The sequence below is a fragment of the Tachypleus tridentatus genome, chromosome 5 (assembly GCF_004210375.1).
Source record: "Tachypleus tridentatus isolate NWPU-2018 chromosome 5, ASM421037v1, whole genome shotgun sequence".
Classification (NCBI taxonomy): Eukaryota; Metazoa; Arthropoda; class Merostomata; order Xiphosura; family Limulidae; genus Tachypleus; species Tachypleus tridentatus.
This window is the reverse complement of record NC_134829.1, coordinates 48,083-71,496: the sequence shown is the minus strand read 5'-3', so window position 1 is coordinate 71,496 and position 23,414 is coordinate 48,083. Positions and strand designations below refer to the sequence as shown.

The following is a 23,414-nucleotide window of genomic DNA, read 5'->3' as shown; positions in this document are numbered from 1 at the left end:
TGTTTTCTTGTTCTTCATTGTTCTAAATACTTTTAGTTTCCAGTTTTCACTCACTAGATTCTGTCTAATATCCTTCTTATGTATGTTATTGGTAAATCATTTTATCGTAACTTAGGGGAGAGAGAAAATTATGTCAAAATGAATCGATCTCTCATTTTATGATTGTAAATGGGAGTGTTTTTATTATAGAAAAATGTTGTGATTGATGTAGAAATGCATAGTTTCAAGTTTTGATATTCTAAAAGTAGATTATCACTGGTACTAAAAGTTTATGGAAGTAGAAATATTAAATAAAAATGTAAATGAAAATATAGATAATATTAGTTAAAAGTAGAATTTGGTAACAGACAAACAGTAAAATTAACAAGAAAGATAAAGGTGAAGAAAACAAACCAATGATTTCTACAACATTTCTCACTGAGAATTTCAGTCTATTCATGTGTTGAAACTTTTTTTTTCAATTGTATTTTTTAGTGTAACCTATTTTAAACCTATTTATATATTTGATTATAAGAAAATACTGTTCAATTTTTGTTTAGTATATTAACTGTAAAAAGTATATAATGGATGTAAAGAAATTAGTTATAAAAATATGTGAATATTTTTTAGATCTTTGCTACTTATTATGAATAACCGCCCCAAAAGTAAACATATCGTTAACTGAAATATTCTGTTGGTTGTACTATTTGTATGGCATGCACTAATATTTAGGTTTCTAGGATATCAAATGTTATTCAGAACTTTTCTTCTTATCTCAATTTCCATAGCTAAGATATTCTGTGACGTAGACAAAATATGATTTTTATTTACAGTTTACTTTATCATCAGTTTGTTTGTTCTTGCATCTACGATATCTTTGTACAGTTGTCTCGAACCTTGTGTAAAAAGACTTTCAATAGGAACATGCAGGTGAGAAAAAATGTTTCCTTATAATTCTTTTTTTAATCTTACCTTATAGTTTCTACAGAGAGATCTACCTAACCCTAAAATTGTGAGTTAATTCTTAAACATTGCCACATTTTGGTAGTAACATTGGAAAAAGAAAATCTGTTATTATTTCTCATTAAATCTCCTGCCTTGAAACATCCACTGAAATGTTTTGGTATTCATAAAATATCTTTCCAAATCTTTTCTTCGGGAGATTTTTATCTTGATTGGCACTGTAAGAAAACATTTATGACATGTAGAACACAGTTCACTTTGCAGAAGAAACAATGTGTTTTGTTACTCTTTTTCTTGTGACTTGAATAAGTTCTGATCAGTCTGTTAGCCAGAGAACAATCTAAGAAAATGAATGTAGTTAAGAAACACCTTGTTATTATTTCTTCTTCTTCACAGTTTTCTTGTTCTATTTTGATTACATTCTAAGATTTTTGGGCTTTCTCTTTCTGGTTTCTTTAATTTCAACAGGAACTCTTTGTGATTGTATCTACAAACAATTTTTCAGTGTATATTGTCTTAGTTAGCACATGAAAAAAAAAAAATTCTATAGTTCAATTGTTTTGCAAACAATAAATGACTTTTATCAAAAGTTTCACACAATAAGAGAGAAGACCTAGATTTATTTCAAAGAGATGAACTGTGGAGCATTACTGTTGTATTGTTTTAAAGATCTAATACTAAGTTTTTGTATAGAGACAATATTAATTCTTTTAACTATTTTTCTGCATAGTATGGTTATAAAATAACTATTAATATCTGTGTTCAACTCTTACTGTTTAATGTAAATTCTGGATTATTTGTTGTAAAAGATGAATTAATGAACTAGGAAGCTGACCTTTGACAAGTCTTTATCGATGCTTGTAAATGTCATAGTCATTTTCCTGTCTCTGTGGTTTTTCCTTCAGTTATAGAAAATAAATTTTATTTATTCATTCATTTGTTTGAAGCCTTAATTGCTTTTTGTTAATTAAGTAATGTTAATTCTTGCTGGTTTTAAAATAGAAATAAAACATTTTATTAATGATGAAACTTTGTAAAATGGATGGCAACTACCTCTTGTGGAGTTGTGCAGTTGCTGTATATTCTACAAAGTTTCGTCATGAATACTCTGTCTAAACAATAATACATTTTATTAATGTTTTATGTGTGAACATTTCTGTTACTGCTCACAATGTTTTGATTCAAACCAAAAAGGTAATAATATTTGAACTTTATTAAATGTTCTAATATGGTTAAACAAAATTTCAGTTTGCTGTTGTTTAAATTCCTTTGAAGAACACAGAATTACCCTGCAGTTCCTTTTGGTGGAATCAGCAGATAGCCTGATGTGGCTTTGCTATAAAGAAAAACACACACATTACCCTATAGTAATGACTTATCCTTTACAGATGATTTAAGTATGTTAGTTCTGTTTTATATACCTCCTTTAGCAAGATTCTTAGTGTTTTGTAAAGAGTTTCTGAAATGTTTGGATAATCAGTCTTAGGGTGGATACTGTAAATTTTTCATCCGTCTGTGCTTTAAGTATTTGGTTTGTCAGAGTCATGTTTGTAACACAATGATAGTTTTAAGTATAAATATTTTTTCCTTGTTTTACTACCTTTTTCTTTTTGAGCAGTTTTAAATTTGCTGTTTTTTTCATTATTTACAAACAGATTTCTATTGGTATTAAGAAGTGTGCAACATATTATTATGTGAGATTATTAAAATAATCTCCTGTTCCTTTGAAAACTAAATGCATAGGGAACTTTAAAAAAACAAGTTAAATAAAGCCATGAAATTTGGTTTAAAAGATCCACTGTTGAAATGAACATGAGCACAAAAACTCTATATCTTGTTACATTGTTATTTCTTTATTTTGTTTAAACCAGCCATTCATTTTATACAATGATTTTGTTAATGTTATTTTAACCCTGACACCTGTAATTACAACCGTATGATGAAATGATCATTTCATTAAAAAAACGTTTCGTTTGTTACCTTTCTGTTAAGACATCATCTTATAAACGTCTATGTAATTCGAGTATGTTTCATATTTAACTAGTGTCAGATTTCTTTTCCACATCTTAAGACATCTTTACAAAGATTTCTATTGTTTTATTTTATTGTTGTAGGCTTCCACCAGTTAACATTCTGTGTTTCAAAGGAGCCTTACAAGTGTATCAAGTGGTGGTATTTTTGTTTGCTGCTGCACTTGCAGTTTTTTGGGTAATTATTAGGAATGAAAGGTAAGCAATAAAGGTTTTCATGATTATCAAGTGATGTTATCAAGAAGTAAAACTTGTTTGAAATTGGGGTAGTTGCTTGGGCCTTTTCCAATCAGTCTTACACAAAGTTTAATTTTTTTAAAGTGTTTCAGTTTTAATTCATCTATCACAATTTGTAATTGTTTTATTTTTTTAACAATCCTTTTTTCAGATCATTATAATTGTGTTTGTCTTTAAAACAAGGCCAGTAATTCTTCAACACATGTTTTACAGAGTTTTTTATTATATAAGATATATTGTATTTAAATCTGTCTTTTTCTTCTGATATCATATTTTGATATTAGTGATCTTGGAGCAATCTAGGGGGTATCTTTGCTGCATTCTTCAGGGTTTTGTAACTTATCTCAAGTGGATTTTTTTCAGTCTCATTTCTCATTTTCTTACTGTTTCATTCAGTCTAATCTGTCAATTCAAAGGAATTGACAATAAGGGGATAGGTTTCTCTTCCCTCTTTATTTGTGAGTCCTGCTATACTTTTCTTGGAGGATTGGCAGTGATAATATTCCTATCATTTTAAGGGATACTGGCCATGGTTGATGCCACCAGACCCACATGCCTTGGTAGAAGTTGGACCAGGACAACTACTAGCTCTCAGAATGTGATTATGCTGCCATCTATATACCATCAGTATGACTGTGTGGTAGCAGTGACTAACTGTATTGTCCAGGTGGCTGCTCAGTCTTTTCATAAAACATTGCCATATTTTTCATAGTATCCTTATCTGTGGTGAAATCCTGCCTGTCAAATGGCACATAAGGCTAAAAATCAGGTCTGGGATACCTTTTGCAGTATTCCACACTTTCAAACTGCATTGCTTTTCATCAGGCCTGTGTCCACGCTCAACAGGTAAGTCATCAAAGCCAGAAGGAATCTTGGATTAATTTCACAACTAGCATTTCTTCTACCATAACTTCCAAAGTCATATGGGACAAGAATCAGAAGGCCAGTAGGCAGTATAATTCTGCCCCCTTTCCATCTTACTCTCAGATGGCCAGTCAGTTGCTGATGCCCAGAGTATCACCGATACTCTTGGCAAAAGCTTTTCTCATGCATCTAGCACTTCTGTTTCATTTAATACCTTTTTGTCATCAAGTTTCAGGCAATCACTCTGCCTGTTTAGATGAAGACTAATCATCTCTATGACTGTAATTTCCCTTTATACTGGCATAAATCCAGGTTGCTTTTCATTGGTCTGGCAGTACACCAATTGGACTTGATGATATTTGTTATGAGATGCTGTACCATCTCTGCTGTTTTTCTTGCTGTTCTGTTTTTAACTGGATCTGGCAGGAGAATGTTTTTCCTGATGCTTAATGCCATGCTATTGTCCTCCCTTTTTCTAAACCTGGGAAGGATCCCAAGATTTCTAACTATTGTCCAATTGCTTTGTGAGCTGTCTCTGAGGTCTTAGAAGATGGGTAATGCTCGTCTTGTTTGGTTCCTCAATTCAAACGATCTCCTGTTGTCCACCCAGAGTGGATTCTGATGACAGTGCTCCACTGTGGACCACTTAATTTGACTTGAAACATTGATCAGAGAAGCCTTTTTCAAGTGAAAACATTTTATTTCCATATTCTTTGACCTTGAGAAGGCTTAAGATACTAAGTGGAGGTATAGCATTTTGCAAGATCTTCACTCATATGGGTTGTGTGGCCATTTACCCTCTTTATTCAAAACTTTTTAATAGACCAGTGATTCCTAGTGTGTGTGAGCTCAATGCTTTCATGTTCTTTTCCACAGGAACTTGAATTCCCTTGGGACTGTGACTTGAGTGTCATACTTTTCAGTGTAAAGATTAATACTATTATTGCCCAACTTCCTCCTACCGTTGGAAACATGGTCTATGTTGACAACTTCTACATATTAGTCGTCAAATGGGATGCTTATTGAGCAGCAGTTTCAGACTGCCCTCAGTCATTTTTTTAAGTGAACCACAGCAAATGGTTTTTACTTTTTCTTTCTCAAAAACTGTTTGTATACATTTCTGCTGCCAATGGGGTTTTCTACCCCAATTGCGAACCCCACCTTGGTGGTGATGTTCTTTCTATGGTCCCTGAGGCATAGTTCTTGGGGCTTGTCTTTGACCATGAGTTTGCCTTCATTCCAACATAAAGCAGCTACATGTTAAGTGTATAAAGGCACTGAACATACTGTGTGTCCTCTCTTCCACTTCTAGAGGAGTGGATTGATGTTCTATGCTCAAAATATATTGTACCCTTAGTTGATCCAAACTAGACAATAGATCTCTGGTCTGTGGTTATGCCTTGAAGATATTGGATCCAGTTCACATTCTTGGGCTTCGGCTCTGCACAGGGGCTTTCTGCACTTCTTCAGTCCAGAGTTTGTACATGAAGTCCTATCAACCTTTTCTTCACCTCTGCCACTTGTAACTTTCTTTGCAGTATGCTTCATAACTTCAGTTTTTTACTGCAGCATCCCACATGTGATTGTCTTCCTTCCTTATAGGGCTGTACTCTTTCCAATTAAATGGTGTGCCATTCTTCCATTTGATCTTCATGTCCAGGCACAGCTGGCTTAATTGGGTCTGTCCTTTCTTTGAGTCACTTGAGTAAGGTAGATACTCCAATTAGAATTATCTTATATCTGCCAAACAACTTTCAAATCATTCTTCTATTCCTGTTTATACTAATGTGGGCTCTATCATGATTGGTTGTGATTCGGTGGTTGCTCACAAGGTTCCCTCTAGTTTCTGTTTTCACTGTTGAGTTCTATGCCATTTCTCTTGTCTTGAATCACGTAGAAGCTATGCATTACTTTATTTGTAATATTAATACCAGCTCACTTAGCTCTGACTGTGGAATCATATTAGTTCTCACCCTGTCCTCATCTATATCCAAATCCATCTGACTCAGTTTTCTTTATTTTCCATTTCTATCCAGTTTTTCTGGATACCAGGCCACCAGCAAGAATAAAATACACTGTTTATAGTACAAAGTTTTATATTTACATAGGAAGTTTAAGCAATTATGCAAATTAAGTTTGAGATTTTTGAGGCAAAGAATATTTTTAATATTAGTTTAGAATCATTTTGCTCTTAGAGTAGTTAAAATGATTTGATATGTTCATGGACAGATTGTTAGCAAAAATGCTTTATTATAAAATTGATATTTCGTGTACAAACAACTTGTAATGTTTACAAAAGGTTTGCCACATTTTGTGAAAATACACATTATATTAAAGTCATAGTATCAAAACAATATGCAAGTGAAATGTTCACATGGTCAGTCTTTGGAGCTAAGCCTAAATTGAAAGAGTTAAAACAATCTTCTGATGTTCACTGTTTTGAAACAATAGGTTTATTAATATTTTCCTGTGAAAGCCATTCTACAAATGTTTTAATTACTTTAGATAATTTTCCTCATTTTCTCAACTGCTGAGTAAATTTTAGGAATTGGTTCTTGTAGTTAATTATATTAATACTTTTTTCAATGATTGATTTATTTTTAATTTTTGTTTTTTCTTCATTAATTTCCATGTCAGATACATTGAAACTTTCCTAACCCTACTGCAACAGGCTTGGTATAATATACACAAGTTCCTGTACACATTAACTAGTTACATTATAACCTTTGATACAAAATGTTCATAAAATTTTGTAGAATTTTAGTAAAAATTACAATTTTTTCTGCACAAAAAATCAGATTTTTAATGAAATAATTTTACTAAAGATTTGTTTGTGAAAATATTGAGGCTGTTTCATTACTCGTCTGAGTGCAAGGTGATTTCATTTTATCATTTAAAAAAAAAGCTATTATTCATTTCAAAAATTTCAAATATTATTTACATAATCTCTAAAACCTCCTAATTACATTTCAAACATTTGTTTTCAGTTACGTCTTATATTTTGTTATTTTCTATACCCTAACTATACGGGGTCTGTCATTTGAGCAGCGTTATAAGTATCATAAAAAATTAGCAAATAAATATAAATTATATATTTTTTCATGCTAAAATGACTACACATTCAAACACAGAAACATAAATGTTTGGTCTAAGTAGCCTAAATCTCATATTATTTTTTATTATTTTAACCTTCCAGTCATGCCTAGTTAACATTACATAACTTGCATTGAGGAGGTTTACGTACACTCAGGTCACATATCCAGTAATGTAAGACTGACTTTTAATCTTCCCTGTCTTGGCTGTGTTTTAATGGACTAGTATTTTGTAATATACAGTCACATTTCAATTATTATACATTATATATGTTTATAGATTATTACTATTTAGAAATAAATTATTAAACTTTTTTTTAAGTAAAGAAGTAAAGCAGTTATTTTTTCTAACTATGACCTTTGAACTCAGTTGTTGCTGGATATAGGTTGCTAAGCCTTTTAAAATTTTGTACATGAAGTGCGTCAAGTTTTTACTTTACATTCTAGCTTTTAAGTATTGGTAATTTGAGTTCCAAATTTGTATGAAACTAAAGACTATATTTTGACACCAATATCACAAACAACTAACTTTAAACAGTGCTGCATTCAACATACCACATGGCTCACTAAAGCCTTTTAATGTTTGCTTTTAAATTAATAAAGTAACTCATATATAGTATTAAAGTTTGAATTATAATCTACAATTTTATTCCAAAGTTATTGACAATTATGAATTCACAAAATAGTAGTACAATAAAAGTTTGAATGCAAGTGAACAAATGTGATGACATGGTCTTTGACCCTTGACTCATTGCAAAAGGGTTAAAATGAATGTATTCTCAAAACAGTTGGTATGGGTATTAGAACTTTATTTTAATTAAAGTCATCTTCAGATTAACAAAGATTAACCTTTGTTAACCTTGAAGATGACCTAAGAAGGTCGTAACATTGTTCTGTACTTTATTTTAATTAATGTTGTAATACCCATACCAGCTGTCTTGAAAATACATTTTTACTTCAAGTGGGTTTTCATCATCACAAGGGTTAATATTGACAGTAAGTTGTCAAAATCAAACCTAAAATATCTGTTAAGAAGCTATCAAAACTTGTATTCTGATCATATATATAGGTATATCTCTCAAATTTGTTTTAAAACGTGTCAAAACTTAATGTAAAAAACCTATACAAATCAATTTGGTTTATAATAGATGAGATAAAAAAAATGTTAAATTATGAGCTGATCTTTCTGTATTTTAGAAAACATTTCAATATTGTAATATCTTCTCCATGACTCCTGAAGTTTCTTTTATTGTACAATTGAATTAGTTATTGAGTTGGAGAATGAAAAAAAATAGTCTTTTCTAAGTGTTTATTCAGTCAAGTTTTGTATTAAGGTCCATTACTGAAAAACCACTATTTTTTCATACTGTATAACAGTTTTAACTTATTACATGTACCATAAATTTCAGGAATTTGGGTGTTAATATCAGTGTTTCACATTCTGTCAAAAACTCAAAATGTAACTTATTCTTTTGTATTTTAAGATAAACTTTATCTCAGTTTCTGTAAACAACAAATATTGTACCTCTTTCTCAATGAACCCAGAGTAGATTTTCTTACAATTTATTTTTAAAAATAAAATAATTAAAGAAAGAATGTATAACATTTAGACTTTAGTGACATTCATTAGCTCATTAAAAAACAATGTACTGTATATCTAAATCATTCATTAGCTCATTCACAAACAATGTACTGTATATCTAAATCATTCATTAGCTCATTCACAAACAATGTACTGTATATCTAAATCATTCATTAGCTCATTCAAAAACAATGTACTGTAAATCTAAATCATTCATTAGCTCATTCAAAAACAATGTACTGTAAATCTAAATCATTCATTAGCTCATTCAAAAACAATGTACTGTATATCTAAATCATTCATTAGCTCACTCAAAAACAATGTACTGTATATCTAAATCATTCATTAGCTCATTCCAAAACAATGTACTGTATATCTAAATCATTCATTAGCTCGTTCAAAAACAATGTACTGTAAATCTAAATCATTCATTAGCTCATTCAAAAACAATGTACTGTATATCTAAATCATTCATTAGCTCATTCAGAAACAATGTACTATATATCTAAATCATTCATTAGCTCATTCAAAAACAATGTACTGTATATCTAAATCATTCATTAGCTCATTCAGAAACAATGTACTGTATATCTAAATCATTCATTAGCTCACTCAAAAACAATGTACTGTATATCTAAATAATTCATTAGCTCATTCAGAAACAATGTACTGTAAATCTAAATCCTTCATTAGCTCATTCAAAAACAATGTACTGTATATCTAAATCAATCATTAGCTCATTCAAAAACAATGTACTGTATATCTAAATCATTCATTAGCTCATTCAAAAACAATGTACTGTATATCTAAATAATTCATTAGCTCATTCAGAAACAATGTACTGTATATCTAAATCATTCATTAGCTCATTAAGAAACAATGTACTGTATATCTAAATCATTCATTAGCTCACTCAAAAACAATGTACTGTATATCTAAATAATTCATTAGCTCATTCAGAAACAATGTACTGTAAATCTAAATCCTTCATTAGCTCATTCAAAAACAATGTACTGTATATCTAAATCATTCATTAGCTCATTCAAAAACAATGTACTGTATATCTAAATCATTCATTATCTCATTCAAAAACAATGTACTGTATATCTAAATAATTCATTAGCTCATTCAAAAGCAATGTACTGTATATCTAAATCATTCATTAGCTCATTCAAAGACAATGTACTGTAAATCTAAATCATTCATTAGCTCATTCAAAAACAATGTACTGTATATCTAAATCATTCATTAGTTCATTCAGAAACAATGTACTGTATATCTAAATCATTCATTATCTCATTCAAAAACAATGTACTGTATATCTAAATAATTCATTAGCTCATTCTAAAACAATGTACTATAAATCTAAATCATTCATTAGCTCATTCAAAAACAATGTACTGTATATCTAAATCATTCATTAGCTCATTCTAAAACAATGTACTGTAAATCTAAATCCCTTCCCAATACATTACAGATGAAATATTGAAGCTTATGCCCAAAAAATGTTGTAAAATAGTAAGTTTCTGGTCACTCTCTGAGAAACCAGTTTTTTGTGTTATAATATTGCTGTTTTCATTATAAATATTTTGTTTGTGTTAAAGGACAGTTTCATCACTATTACAAAGTTTTTGTGTTTAACCATACAATGAAAACAACCCACCAAAACATGACCAATCACTACTTCATAAATTTACATTGAATGACATTATTTATTACACATAAAAATAAATTTGAAATTATTTGTAACATATGTTTGCAAAAAAAGTTAATTCAAAGAATGGTTAGTATTAATTTTTATTTCAATCTTTTGATGCATAAACTTTCATTACTATATAGATCTTAATTATTTGGACTGAAAAAATGTTTGTAGCTCTTTCTGCTTGCAGTTATATCATATTCTCTATCCAGGTGTTTCTAAGTGCTTGAAGTGATAAGTTGAAGGTTTCTCTGCAGTGCAAGTTGTGTAGATACATGTAATAACAGTATATGCATGGTAGTTCAGATGTAAGGTGATTTACCTATTAAGTATAAAAGTACTTTTCTTCATCTTATAGATTTTATGTTTCATTTCTAGAATCTCCTAAATGAATGTCAAAAAAAATTGTTAAGGTAAATGTTTATATTTTTCAGTTTCTCTGTCTTACTGCTAACCCTAACTATTATTATCAATGTACAATGCAATGAAATAATTAAAATTAATATTATTAAATTTATAATTTTAGTTCTTTTTACAAATAGTTAATTTATAATATTTTTATCTTCCTCTCTTGACCTTTATTATTCATCATGACACAAGTCAGTGGCACTAGAGGCATCTTTGAGAGATATACCTAACCAATCAACCTAATATTCATGCACCCTGTAATATCATAAGTCTTGGGAGCTAAAGCAAAGGATGAAGTATAGTTAAAGAACTTTGAACCTTTCAGTTGTCCATTTTAAAACATAACATACATAATATAGTAGTCCGATCTGAATATAACTTGCACTATTTACAACTATAATATATTTAGTTAAGAAACAGCCATAAGTATTATAGTCAGTAATGCAGCCAAAAACTCTACAGTAAGTTACATGTACTCTGTTATGACAGCTGTATGCCAATTTCAGATCAGCTGTTGTTAGATTATAATGTAAAATGAGCTCTTTCTAATGACTATACATATGTTCATATAACATCTACATGTAGGCTACAAAGTTCAAACAAACCTGTTAAAGTTGAGCATGTGTCAGAAGTTGAAGAGACTTGTTTCTTGTTTCAATTGCATTTATTCAGATATTTTGGAAATGTATGAGTTAAGTCATGTAAGCATCTGTTTACACACTGCTTTTTGTATTGTGGAAGATACAAAGTGGACAATTTTTATAGCTTGTTTGTTTGGCATGTGAAAATCCATTTGAAGTTTTAAATAGTTTTTAAAGGACTGAAATAAAAGTCTTAAAACTTACATAACATAAAACTTTCAGTCAGGACATATACCGTTAATTTAAGTAAGAGTAAAGGTTTAAATTTTGAATGTAACATCGACTTTCACAGATGTACAGAAGGTGCAAGAAAAAGCAGTGAAGTCATTGAAAAATTAATTTTTTATAGATATCTTAATTATTTAATATTATCACACACTAATTTTAATTAAATAGCAAAAAGTAACTACACTTAATAAGATTGGTAAATAAACAAAGGCAGTCAAAGATTTGAAGTTTAGTGGTGCAAGATGTACTAAAACATTAAATTAGGCTTAGTAGGACTAATGGTACTTTGCACTTAGCTATAAACCAAATTATTAGTAAAATATGGTAAAACATTGTTTTATTAAGTAAGTACAATCTAAAGACTGTCATATCCTTGAGGTTTAAAAATTAATTTATTTACTTGAACTTAAATCTCTTAGTTCAAATTCAGCTTACAGGTAGGTTATGATATAAATCAAACTAAATCATTATATTATTGTCATTACACATACATCAAAGTAAAGACTAGTCCCTTTTAATAAAGTTATATATAATTAAAGATAAACATAATTACTTTAGTGCAAAGACAAAGTAGTGATAAAAAAATCTAATATAATTGGTTCTTAAATGTTAGGATACTGTTTATTTCCAGGTTATAAGTAAAGATACATTAGCTAAGACTAGTGTAGGAATAAAGTGTTTGTTAGATGTAATTGGTGCAATGAATGGGTTTTTATTAAGACTGGCATGTATTTTTAAGAAAGTTAGTAATGAAGATTTGTAGGTTGGAGAAGTTGGAAGCTATCATAATTATAGTAGAAGTGATAAATAAAGTGGGAAGTGGCACCTGGAGTTGAAGAGGAGCTTAAACATTTACACATAAAGAATACATCACCCAAAACAACTTTCAAGAAGTTAGAGTGCTGTTAGGGTTAAAAGTAGTGTATTTAATTGTAATGAGTCTAATCTGTTGAACTAAATAACTTAGCCTTTATCTTCTTCAGAGAAGGAACTATTGGAGGGAAGGAAAACAAATGGGTCAGAAAAAGATATGGAGTAAACAGGGAGAAAAGAATTATATTATGCTACCTAAGGGCAGAGGTGGAGGATATAACTGACAGAGCAGGAGGTATAATAAAGGGGGTTATCAGAGATGCAGCTAATGAAGGTAGGTCACAGGAGCTAATTTATAAGTACAAGGAATTGATAAAGGCATTTAAAGGAAAAGGTCATAACATAGTTTTGACAGGGATACCATCCAGAATTAATGGTGAAAGTAGAGTTATAAGTCGGTCACAAGGGATAAATGCTAGGCTTAGATTAGTATATAAAAATGAGCATATTGGCTGGTTGAACTTGTGGGATCTGTTCATTGGAAGAAGGGAGCTTTCTCAAATGGATGGTTTACATACAAATAATACAGAAGCTGGTTTATTTGTTAAAGCTATTAACTCAGCTGTAAGAGAATTTTAAACAAGGACTAGACAGTGGTGAGGGCCAAGATAAACTAAATAAAGAAACAATAATAGGCAGAGTTTAGTATAGGAAATGAGTATAAAGTAGTTATCAGGATAGGCTTAATTTTAATGTTAGAAATATAAAATGCAAAACCCATGACTTTGGATAGAGCACTGGTAGGAATGGAGAGTTTTGATGGAATAATATAATGGAATAACTGAAACATGGTCAAGTGTAGACAATTTTGATGGAATAATATAATGGAATAACTGAAACATGGTCAAGTGTAGACAGTTTTGATGGAATAATATAATGGAATAACTGAAACATGGTCAAGTGTAGACAATTTTGATGGAATAATATAATGGAATAACTGAAACATGGTCAAGTGTAGACAGTTTTGATGGAATAATATAATGGAATAACTGAAACATGGTCAAGTGTAGACAATTTTGATGGAATAATATAATGGAATAACTGAAACATGGTCAAGTGTAGACAATTTTGATGGAATAATATAATGGAATAACTGAAACATGGTCAAGTGTAGACAATTTTGATGGAATAATATAATGGAATAACTGAAACATGGTCAAGTGTAGACAATTTTGATGGAATAATATAATGGAATAACTGAAACATGGTCAAGTGTAGACAATTTTGATGGAATAATATAATGGAATAACTGAAACATGGTCAAGTGTAGACAGTTTTGATGGAATAATATAATGGAATAACTGAAACATGGTCAAGTGTAGACAATTTTGATGGAATAATATAATGGAATAACTGAAACATGGTCAAGTGTAGACAATTTTGATGGAATAATATAATGGAATAACTGAAACATGGTCAAGTGTAGACAATTTTGATGGAATAATATAATGGAATAACTGAAACATGGTCAAGTGTAGACAATTTTGATGGAATAATATAATGGAATAACTGAAACATGGTCAAGTGTAGACAATTTTGATGGAATAATATAATGGAATAACTGAAACATGGTCAAGTGTAGACAATTTTGATGGAATAATATAATGGAATAACTGAAACATGGTCAAGTGTAGACAATTTTGATGGAATAATATAATGGAATAACTGAAACATGGTCAAGTGTAGACAATTTTGATGGAATAATATAATGGAATAACTGAAACATGGTCAAGTGTAGACAATTTTGATGGAATAATATAATGGAATAACTGAAACATGGTCAAGTGTAGACAATTTTGATGGAATAATATAATGGAATAACTGAAACATGGTCAAGTGTAGACAATTTTGATGGAATAATATAATGGAATAACTGAAACATGGTCAAGTGTAGACAATTTTGATGGAATAATATAATGGAATAACTGAAACATGGTCAAGTGTAGACAATTTTGATGGAATAATATAATGGAATAACTGAAACATGGTCAAGTGTAGACAATTTTGATGGAATAATATAATGGAATAACTGAAACATGGTCAAGTGTAGACAATTTTGATGGAATAATATAATGGAATAACTGAAACATGGTCAAGTGTAGACAATTTTGATGGAATAATATAATGGAATAACTGAAACATGGTCAAGTGTAGACAATTTTGATGGAATAATATAATGGAATAACTGAAACATGGTCAAGTGTAGACAATTTTGATGGAATAATATAATGGAATAACTGAAACATGGTCAAGTGTAGACAATTTTGATGGAATAATATAATGGAATAACTGAAACATGGTCAAGTGTAGACAATTTTGATGGAATAATATAATGGAATAACTGAAACATGGTCAAGTGTAGACAATTTTGATGGAATAATATAATGGAATAACTGAAACATGGTCAAGTGTAGACAATTTTGATGGAATAATATAATGGAATAACTGAAACATGGTCAAGTGTAGACAATTTTGATGGAATAATATAATGGAATAACTGAAACATGGTCAAGTGTAGACAATTTTGATGGAATAATATAATGGAATAACTGAAACATGGTCAAGTGTAGACAATTTTGATGGAATAATATAATGGAATAACTGAAACATGGTCAAGTGTAGACAATTTTGATGGAATAATATAATGGAATAACTGAAACATGGTCAAGTGTAGACAATTTTGATGGAATAATATAATGGAATAACTGAAACATGGTCAAGTGTAGACAATTTTGATGGAATAATATAATGGAATAACTGAAACATGGTCAAGTGTAGACAATTTTGATGGAATAATATAATGGAATAACTGAAACATGGTCAAGTGTAGACAATTTTGATGGAATAATATAATGGAATAACTGAAACATGGTCAAGTGTAGACAATTTTGATGGAATAATATAATGGAATAACTGAAACATGGTCAAGTGTAGACAGTTTTGATGGAATAATATAATGGAATAACTGAAACATGGTCAAGTGTAGACAATTTTGATGGAATAATATAATGGAATAACTGAAACATGGTCAAGTGTAGACAGTTTTGATGGAATAATATAATGGAATAACTGAAACATGGTCAAGTGTAGACAATTTTGATGGAATAATATAATGGAATAACTGAAACATGGTCAAGTGTAGACAATTTTGATGGAATAATATAATGGAATAACTGAAACATGGTCAAGTGTAGACAATTTTGATGGAATAATATAATGGAATAACTGAAACATGGTCAAGTGTAGACAGTTTTGATGGAATAATATAATGGAATAACTGAAACATGGTCAAGTGTAGACAATTTTGATGGAATAATATAATGGAATAACTGAAACATGGTCAAGTGTAGACAGTTTTGATGGAATAATATAATGGAATAACTGAAACATGGTCAAGTGTAGACAATTTTGATGGAATAATATAATGGAATAACTGAAACATGGTCAAGTGTAGACAATTTTGATGACAAAAATTTCTTTGAAATACAGGGTTACACACTATTTAATAGAGATAGTACGAAATAGCAGGGGAAGGAGTGGCTTTGTATGTATAGTAAGAGTTATGTACTGTTGAAGTTGATAATAGCAAGGAGGTTATATCCATTGGGTTTCTATTAGTGGATGTAAAAGAAAAAGACAAGTTTTTTATCATATAGTCTAACTCTTCAGTGTCATTAATTTGATTATCTAATTTGTCAGAAACTATAGACTTTGTATTTGGACATCACAAACATCGAATTAGAACTAATGCTGCATTCAACATGCCATATGACACACAAAAATCAATATTTAGGATTTTTATTTTAATGTTTACTTGTAAATTAAGACCTTAACTAATGTATAATACTAAAATATGAATTATAATCTATAATTTGATACCAGAGTTATTGACATACATTTATAAAATAGGAGTTCAGTGAAATTTTGAATGTGAATCTGCAAACGAAATCTCATTGTTTTTGACTTATGACCATGAGAAGACCCATCTTGTTCATACTTTGTTTTCTTCCATCCACAACTTTGCTGATTCTTTTATATATATTTTTGAAGACACCAAATTATTGATCAGACAATTTTTATAAGAATTTGTTGTATTTTATTTAAATTTAATATTCTTTCTGCACTCTTTTCTTCAGGTTGGAATAACTCCTGATTTATCAGGCTAATAGTTTTATAGCATATTAACTTATGGTTACTTTCCTTTTAGCTCTTCTCCATCACATTGTTTTATTTCATTACTTTTGGAGTTGCTCTACATAATGTATTTTAGGTTTATTGTATATCTCTAAAATATTCTATTTCCTTTGTATGCAAATACAGTAATGTACTTAACCTTTGGATATCTGCAGTTCATATCAAGTTTGGTTTGTTGTCCATCTTTTTAGTTTTTAGGGTTTTTAACAAACTTTGTTTTGGATTGTTAAGAAGCTTTAGTGGGAGGTGCTTGTGGTATTTGACTGTTGGTCAATACAACTCTTGACCTGTATACCTTCTAAAATTTCATCCTTCTGGCCTGTGTTTCTTTGGTGGAAAAATAATGCTATCAGAATCTCCAGTTGACTTTGTGTTTTAAATGGTTTCCTTTCTTTATCTCTATTTTATATGCTTACTTTTTTTATAGTGTGTATAACTGGCTCTCATGTTCCAAGTCTTGCTAGGCTACAATTGAGGACTGATGTTGAATATACCGCAGCTGTACATGTACCCTATAGTTTCTGTTTCCAAAATGACTGTATGTGTGTTTTCTTATAGCAAAACCACATTGAGCTATGTGCTTTGAACCCCTGATTTTAGCATTCTAAATTTGTAGACTTACTGTTATCACAGTAGGGGACTTCCAAAATCAATGGTTGACTATAGGACATAATGTTTTTCTTTTTACATGTCTAATGTTCCTACTGACCTGTGGGCAGTTTCTTTTCACTATATTATTGTAGCTGAAGATCTTGGTTTCTTGAAATGAGTGCCCTTTATTTAAAATTCAAGACTTTGTTCATTGTTCATCAAAAGTACATTAGTTTTGGAATATTGTAAATTTAGTATTGAAATTAAACTCGTATAAGTTTTTAATAGTATGTAATATATCTTATACCTTTTTATTTTATTTCTGCTCATCTTGAATGTATTGACTTCTTCAGAAGGTATCATAAGTGATTGGAATCCAGCTGTATACAGAATTAGAGCATCTTTGAAACATCAAAAAAACATTTTAAAAGCATGAAATATGAAAAAAGTGATAGTAAAAGAAACTATTAATAAAACGTGGTTACTGAGTTCGTCCTGAATGAAACTCGAGATTTGTACAGTGGAGCTTTACTATCTGACTCAGCATAAAAGTGCAATAACATTTATTTAGTTAGTTTGTTTTTCCAGAATAAAAGTAAATATGGTTGTTATTTTACTGTAGGTTTCAGTATTGATATTACAGATTAAATAACATCCAGAAAAGTCACACACAAAAAAAAATTGAATTTTTTATTAAAGCCTGAGGTTTTTGGGTGATGCACAAAATTTACGTTATGCTAATTCATAAATAAAATGGCACATAACAATGATAAGAATGACTTCTCACTTCAAACCAAAGTAAATACAAGTTTTTACATTTTGTTTGCTACTTTTGTGGTAGTAATATTGGCAAGCTTTATAATATGAATTGTGTTATGTAACTTATTAACCAGAGATACAAACTAATGAAACTAAATATTTAACTTTGTATGTATTATAATATAGTATTGTGTTTTGTTCCTTAAAACTATGTATGTAACTCATTTAGCTATTCTTGGATTCTTCAAGACATTTTGGGGACTGCATTCAACATAAATATGTTAAAGTCTGTGAGACTTCCCAACTTAAAGGTTTGTATTAACTTTAAGTTGACAATACATTATTTATTTAAATGTTGAGAGAATTCTACCAAGCTCAGAATCAGGATATATAACTGTAATTTTACTGACACAGTATCTAGTTTTTTTCACATTTCACAATAACTTGGGTGATGCTGTTGTTGTACTTATGTTGATTTGATATTTTATATTTTTAATGCAAAATATTTGAGATTAAAAACTAAATTTTAGAATGAATATTTTAATAGCAAGTCATATAATGGAAGACTAAATGGTATAATTCTACTCTGCTATGTACCAGTCTGTAAACCATGTTTAATTTTACTGTACCAATCTGTGAGTTGAGGCTGCATTTTGTGCATGTTTTATGGTTGTGAGGAATATGTAGTATTAATGTTACTTATGGTTGTGAAGAATATGTAGTATTAATGTTACTTATGGTTGTGAAGAATATGTAGTATTAATGTTACTTAACTTATGGTTGTGAAGAATATGTAGTATTAATGTTACTTAACTTATGGTTGTGAAGAATATGTAGTATTAACGTTACTTAACTTATGGTTGTGAAGAATATGTAGTATTAATGTTACTTAACTTATGGTTGTGAAGAATATGTAGTATTAATGTTACTTAACTTATGGTTGTGAAGAATATGTAGTATTAATGTTACTTAACTTATGGTTGTAAAGAATATGTAGTATTAATGTTACTTAACTTATGGTTGTGAAGAATATGTAGTATTAATGTTACTTAACTTATGGTTGTGAAGAATATGTAGTATTAATGTTACTTAACTTATGGTCGTGAAGAATATGTAGTATTAACGTTACTTAACTTATGGTTGTGAAGAATATGTAGTATTAATGTTACTTAACTTATGGTTGTGAAGAATATGTAGTATTAATGTTACTTAACTTATGGTCGTGAAGAATATGTAGTATTAACGTTACTTAACTTATGGTTGTGAAGAATATGTAGTATTAATGTTACTTAACTTATGGTTGTGAAGAATATGTAGTATTAACGTTACTTATTTTTGTAGTTAACAAGTCAGAGTATTCAGAAATGAGGTAATTTTGTTTTCTTATTACATGTAATGTTGATTTTTGCAAATAACCAAATACAACTGATAATGGTTTCTGACACAATATCATTCACTGATACAGTGATTATAAGTGTAACTTATAAAATACGCGATATCTACTGAATGTAATAGAACAACTAACCACGAAAATAGATATTCAACTATATTGTAACATTTCTAGTTGTAGTTTACTGGGATTATTAACTCATGTTTCATAATATGAAATATTTTTACAGATATGTACACTTCTTCTCATACTGCTTTTCTTGTATGATATCTTCTTCGTGTTTGTTACGCCCTTTTTAACCGTGGTAAGTAAATTTATTTAGTTTATAATTGTTACTGATTTTCATGCTAGGTTATGTGATTTTGTTAACAATGTTTTATAATGTATTTGTTTAATATCCAAATTATCCCCTTGCTATTACACCTTTTACTGTGTAGTGTGTCCCACTATAATATAGTATTATATTAAATCTAGGGGTGTATTTCCCTAGCAGAAGCCAGCTCATGCTCAGGGGACACCCACAAGAACACCTACTCAGTATTTCAGCCAAGGATCAAGATAAGCCTGTACCTTAACATTTCATAGAGTATCTTAGAATGACTACCCTGTGACATGTCATCTCGAACACCAATCAAAGAATCAGTTGAACAATAAATAACTTTTTAAATTAATTATATAAGATCTTTTGGTGTCAATAAATGGTTAAGCTTTTTATAATTCTATAAATTTTTCTCTCCTTTATATTATTAAATGTATTTATATTGTTTAACTCTTATGTTGTTTTTTATGAATATTTTTATTCTTTTTTTTGTTTTTTCTGTCTCAATCAGCACACTGATATATTTTGTCATTAACCAACAGGTTTTTTTCCTGGCTTGAAAAAGATAGTTTGCTGAAACGTCACAAAGAAAATTAGATAATATATAAAGTAAATTATCTCTAAATATATGATTTTTGTTGCATGTCACTTTAGCAATTTTTTTTTTAATTTTTATGTATTTTTTTCATGCCCATACCTACAAGATATCAGGGTACTAATCATTTGCACATGAACTGACAACATGAGAATCTGAGTGCACATATCATAATGCTGTTGAGTTTAAAAACAGCTGCGACAATGTTAGGCTTACAAACTACTGTCTGTTGTTTAACGATGAGTGATTGTAAGTTATTACAAAAGAATGTTTGGCAATTATATAATATTGGTATCAGCTTTCTTATCATTTACATTTAAAACTAAAGTGATACAATACACTAGGCAAAGGCTGCCTCGAAAGCACATGGAAAATTGGTGTCAGTAAATTGGTAGAAATCTAGCAAAATAACTTTTTAAAAATATATCCAGCGTGCAGAGTAATTTTCATATTAAGATTAAAAATACTTTTATGCATCAGAAAATTTTCAAACGTCATGTGTGAACTCTTTATAAACCTACAGATAATTATCAAATATTTTCTAAAAAAAACTTTATAATTTATCTGTTATTTTCACTATTTAATCTCTATACATTGTCAATAGATTTAACCAATCTAGTAACCACCAAAAAAAGTAGAAAATAAAGGTTTTGCTTTTTTTTTTTTCTAGAATTATTACGTGTTATCACTCAAAAACACAAATGTTTAGTTTAAATGTCATAACCTTAATAAATATATATATTTATTATATTGACATTCCAACCATTCCAGGCTAACATCACAGAAGTTATAATGATGTAACACGTGTGCTCATATTATCATACCCAGTAATATAAAGGCAACCTGTTTTGGCTATGCTTTAGTGGACTAGTAATAGTATTTTATAAAATGTGACCATAGTAATAGTATTTTGTAAAATGGAGGATATGAAACAAAGTTTTTTAGGTTTCATATATACATTTGAAATAACCAAAAAAATCATAAATAATTATATTGATACCATAGAATTCCACTGTAATTTATCGAGCTTGGTAACTAAAATAATATGAAATTTTGAGCAGACTAAAGACCTAACTTACTTCCTTGAGGTCTTGTTTTGAAAAAAGGAAATGAGGAAGTGATACTTGAAAGTGGCTGAGAAAACCATCATTCACATGTCATAGTCAAAAATAAGTGTACGTAAGGGAGCATTTCTGAAAATGCATAGATGTGAGTGGAGCTGCCACGTTTGAGTCGATATGTGAGCAATATCTTAGCAACTAGAAAAATATAGGTAATTAGTTTACACTCTTACTTTGTTAACATTGGTAACTTGAGTTCCTAATTTGTACAAAAATATAGGTGTTATATTTTTAAAACACAAATATCTAATTTTAAACTAGTGCTGCATTCAGCTTACAATGTGACACACAAAAATCAATGATTAGATGTGTTTTTTTAATGTATACTTTTAAATTAAGAAATTAATACCAACTTTATAAATGTAAATTTATAAAATAGTCATTCAATTAAATTTTGAATTCAACTCATTAAATGTCATGACATGGCCTTTGACTCATGACCTTACCAAGACCCTTCTTGATATGTTTGATTGCCAACAGTGTTCTCTTCAGGTTACATAATTCCTATCATGAGCTCATTTTGGTCTAGCACCTTATAATTATTAATTGAAAAATTAATCATTAGATTTTTAGATATAAATTAAGATACCCTTAAATAATTAACCTCAACAGGAAACTGTAAATTAATTAGGATACTACAATAAAATCTAAATATATCTTTAGATAATTAACTTACAGCATGAAACTGTAGATTAGGGATACCTTCATATAAGTATCTTATAACATGAAATTAAGGTACATTTAGATAGTTAGCCTACAAAATAAAATAGTATATTAAGCTATTTTTAAATACTTGGCATAGGCCTTTAAATATTGATGCAAACTTTTTATTCTTATTATAAATAAGTACTGATATCATTTGAATGTCAGAGCACAATCTACAAATCTCAGGGTAAGAACCAGGTGCTCACCGTTTTAGCTGTGAGGTTATTATAATGTGACAATACCCCTGTTGGTAGATGCTGCTGGCTGATTGCCTTCCCTATGGTTGGCAGTTTGAAATTAGATATGTGGGCAGAAACTGTTAGTAGCTTTGCAATAAACAAACACTGTCATGTATATAAAAGTTTCTAGAAATAAAACTACATCTTGAACAGTTTATAGCAGGTGTCTTGCTTTTTTAGAAGCGTGTATTGATATTTTAATATATAATTCAAGTAAGTGACTATTTGTTTCTCGTTATCAAACTGTATTTAATCCTGATGAAAACATTTCATCCACCATCTCTAGTGATGTGCATGTTTTAAATAATGTTTGTCATCAACTGTGGAAATGTTAAGAATCATATTGAGCAACATTAATGTTTTTCTTTTTGTTCACTAGGGAACAGAACAGTTATCTGAAAGTAATTTGTAACTAAGAATGTTTAAAAACAAATATGTGTAATATAGAAACAATGTTTTTAAGAGGTGATATGGACTAAAATATGTGCACAAGATACTCAAACGAATTATATGTGATGATAAGATACTCGAACGAATTATATGTGATGAAAAGATACTCAAACGAATTATATGTGACATTAAGATACTGAAACGAATTATGTGTGACGATAAGATACTCGAACGAATTATGTGTGACAATAAGATACTCAAACGAATTATGTGTGACAATAAGATACTTGAACGAATTATGTGTGACAATAAGATACTTGAACGAATTATGTGTGACAATAAGATACTGGAACGAACTATGTGTGACAATAAGACACTCGAACGAACTATGTGTGACATTAAGATACTCGAACGAATTATGTGTGACAATAAGATACTCCAACGAATTATGTGTGACAATAAGATACTCCAACGAATTATGTGTGACAGTAAGATACTCAAACGAATTATGTGTG

The 23,414-nt window shown here is 29.6% G+C and overlaps 1 protein-coding gene across 4 annotated transcripts; it reads left to right on the top strand.

Annotated features, from left to right (window-relative positions):
- Positions 1-774: 774 nt before the first annotated feature.
- LOC143250210 (signal peptide peptidase-like 2B) lies at positions 775-20,237 on the top strand. 4 transcript variants are annotated; one of them, XM_076500689.1, is made up of 6 exons: positions 775-909; positions 3,057-3,170; positions 12,707-12,870; positions 18,370-18,451; positions 19,760-19,834; positions 20,005-20,237. In XM_076500689.1, the coding sequence occupies exons 4-6, from the start codon at positions 18,419-18,421 to the stop codon at positions 20,113-20,115; spliced, it is 219 nt and encodes a 72-aa protein (XP_076356804.1). In that variant the 5' UTR covers positions 775-909; positions 3,057-3,170; positions 12,707-12,870; positions 18,370-18,418; the 3' UTR covers positions 20,116-20,237. The 4 variants fall into 4 exon arrangements, with proteins under 4 accessions (XP_076356804.1, XP_076356806.1, XP_076356805.1 ...); XM_076500691.1 differs by lacking the exon at positions 12,707-12,870 and having other exon boundaries at positions 20,024-20,237; XM_076500690.1 differs by lacking the exon at positions 12,707-12,870 and having other exon boundaries at positions 20,021-20,237.
- Positions 20,238-23,414: the final 3,177 nt, after the last annotated feature.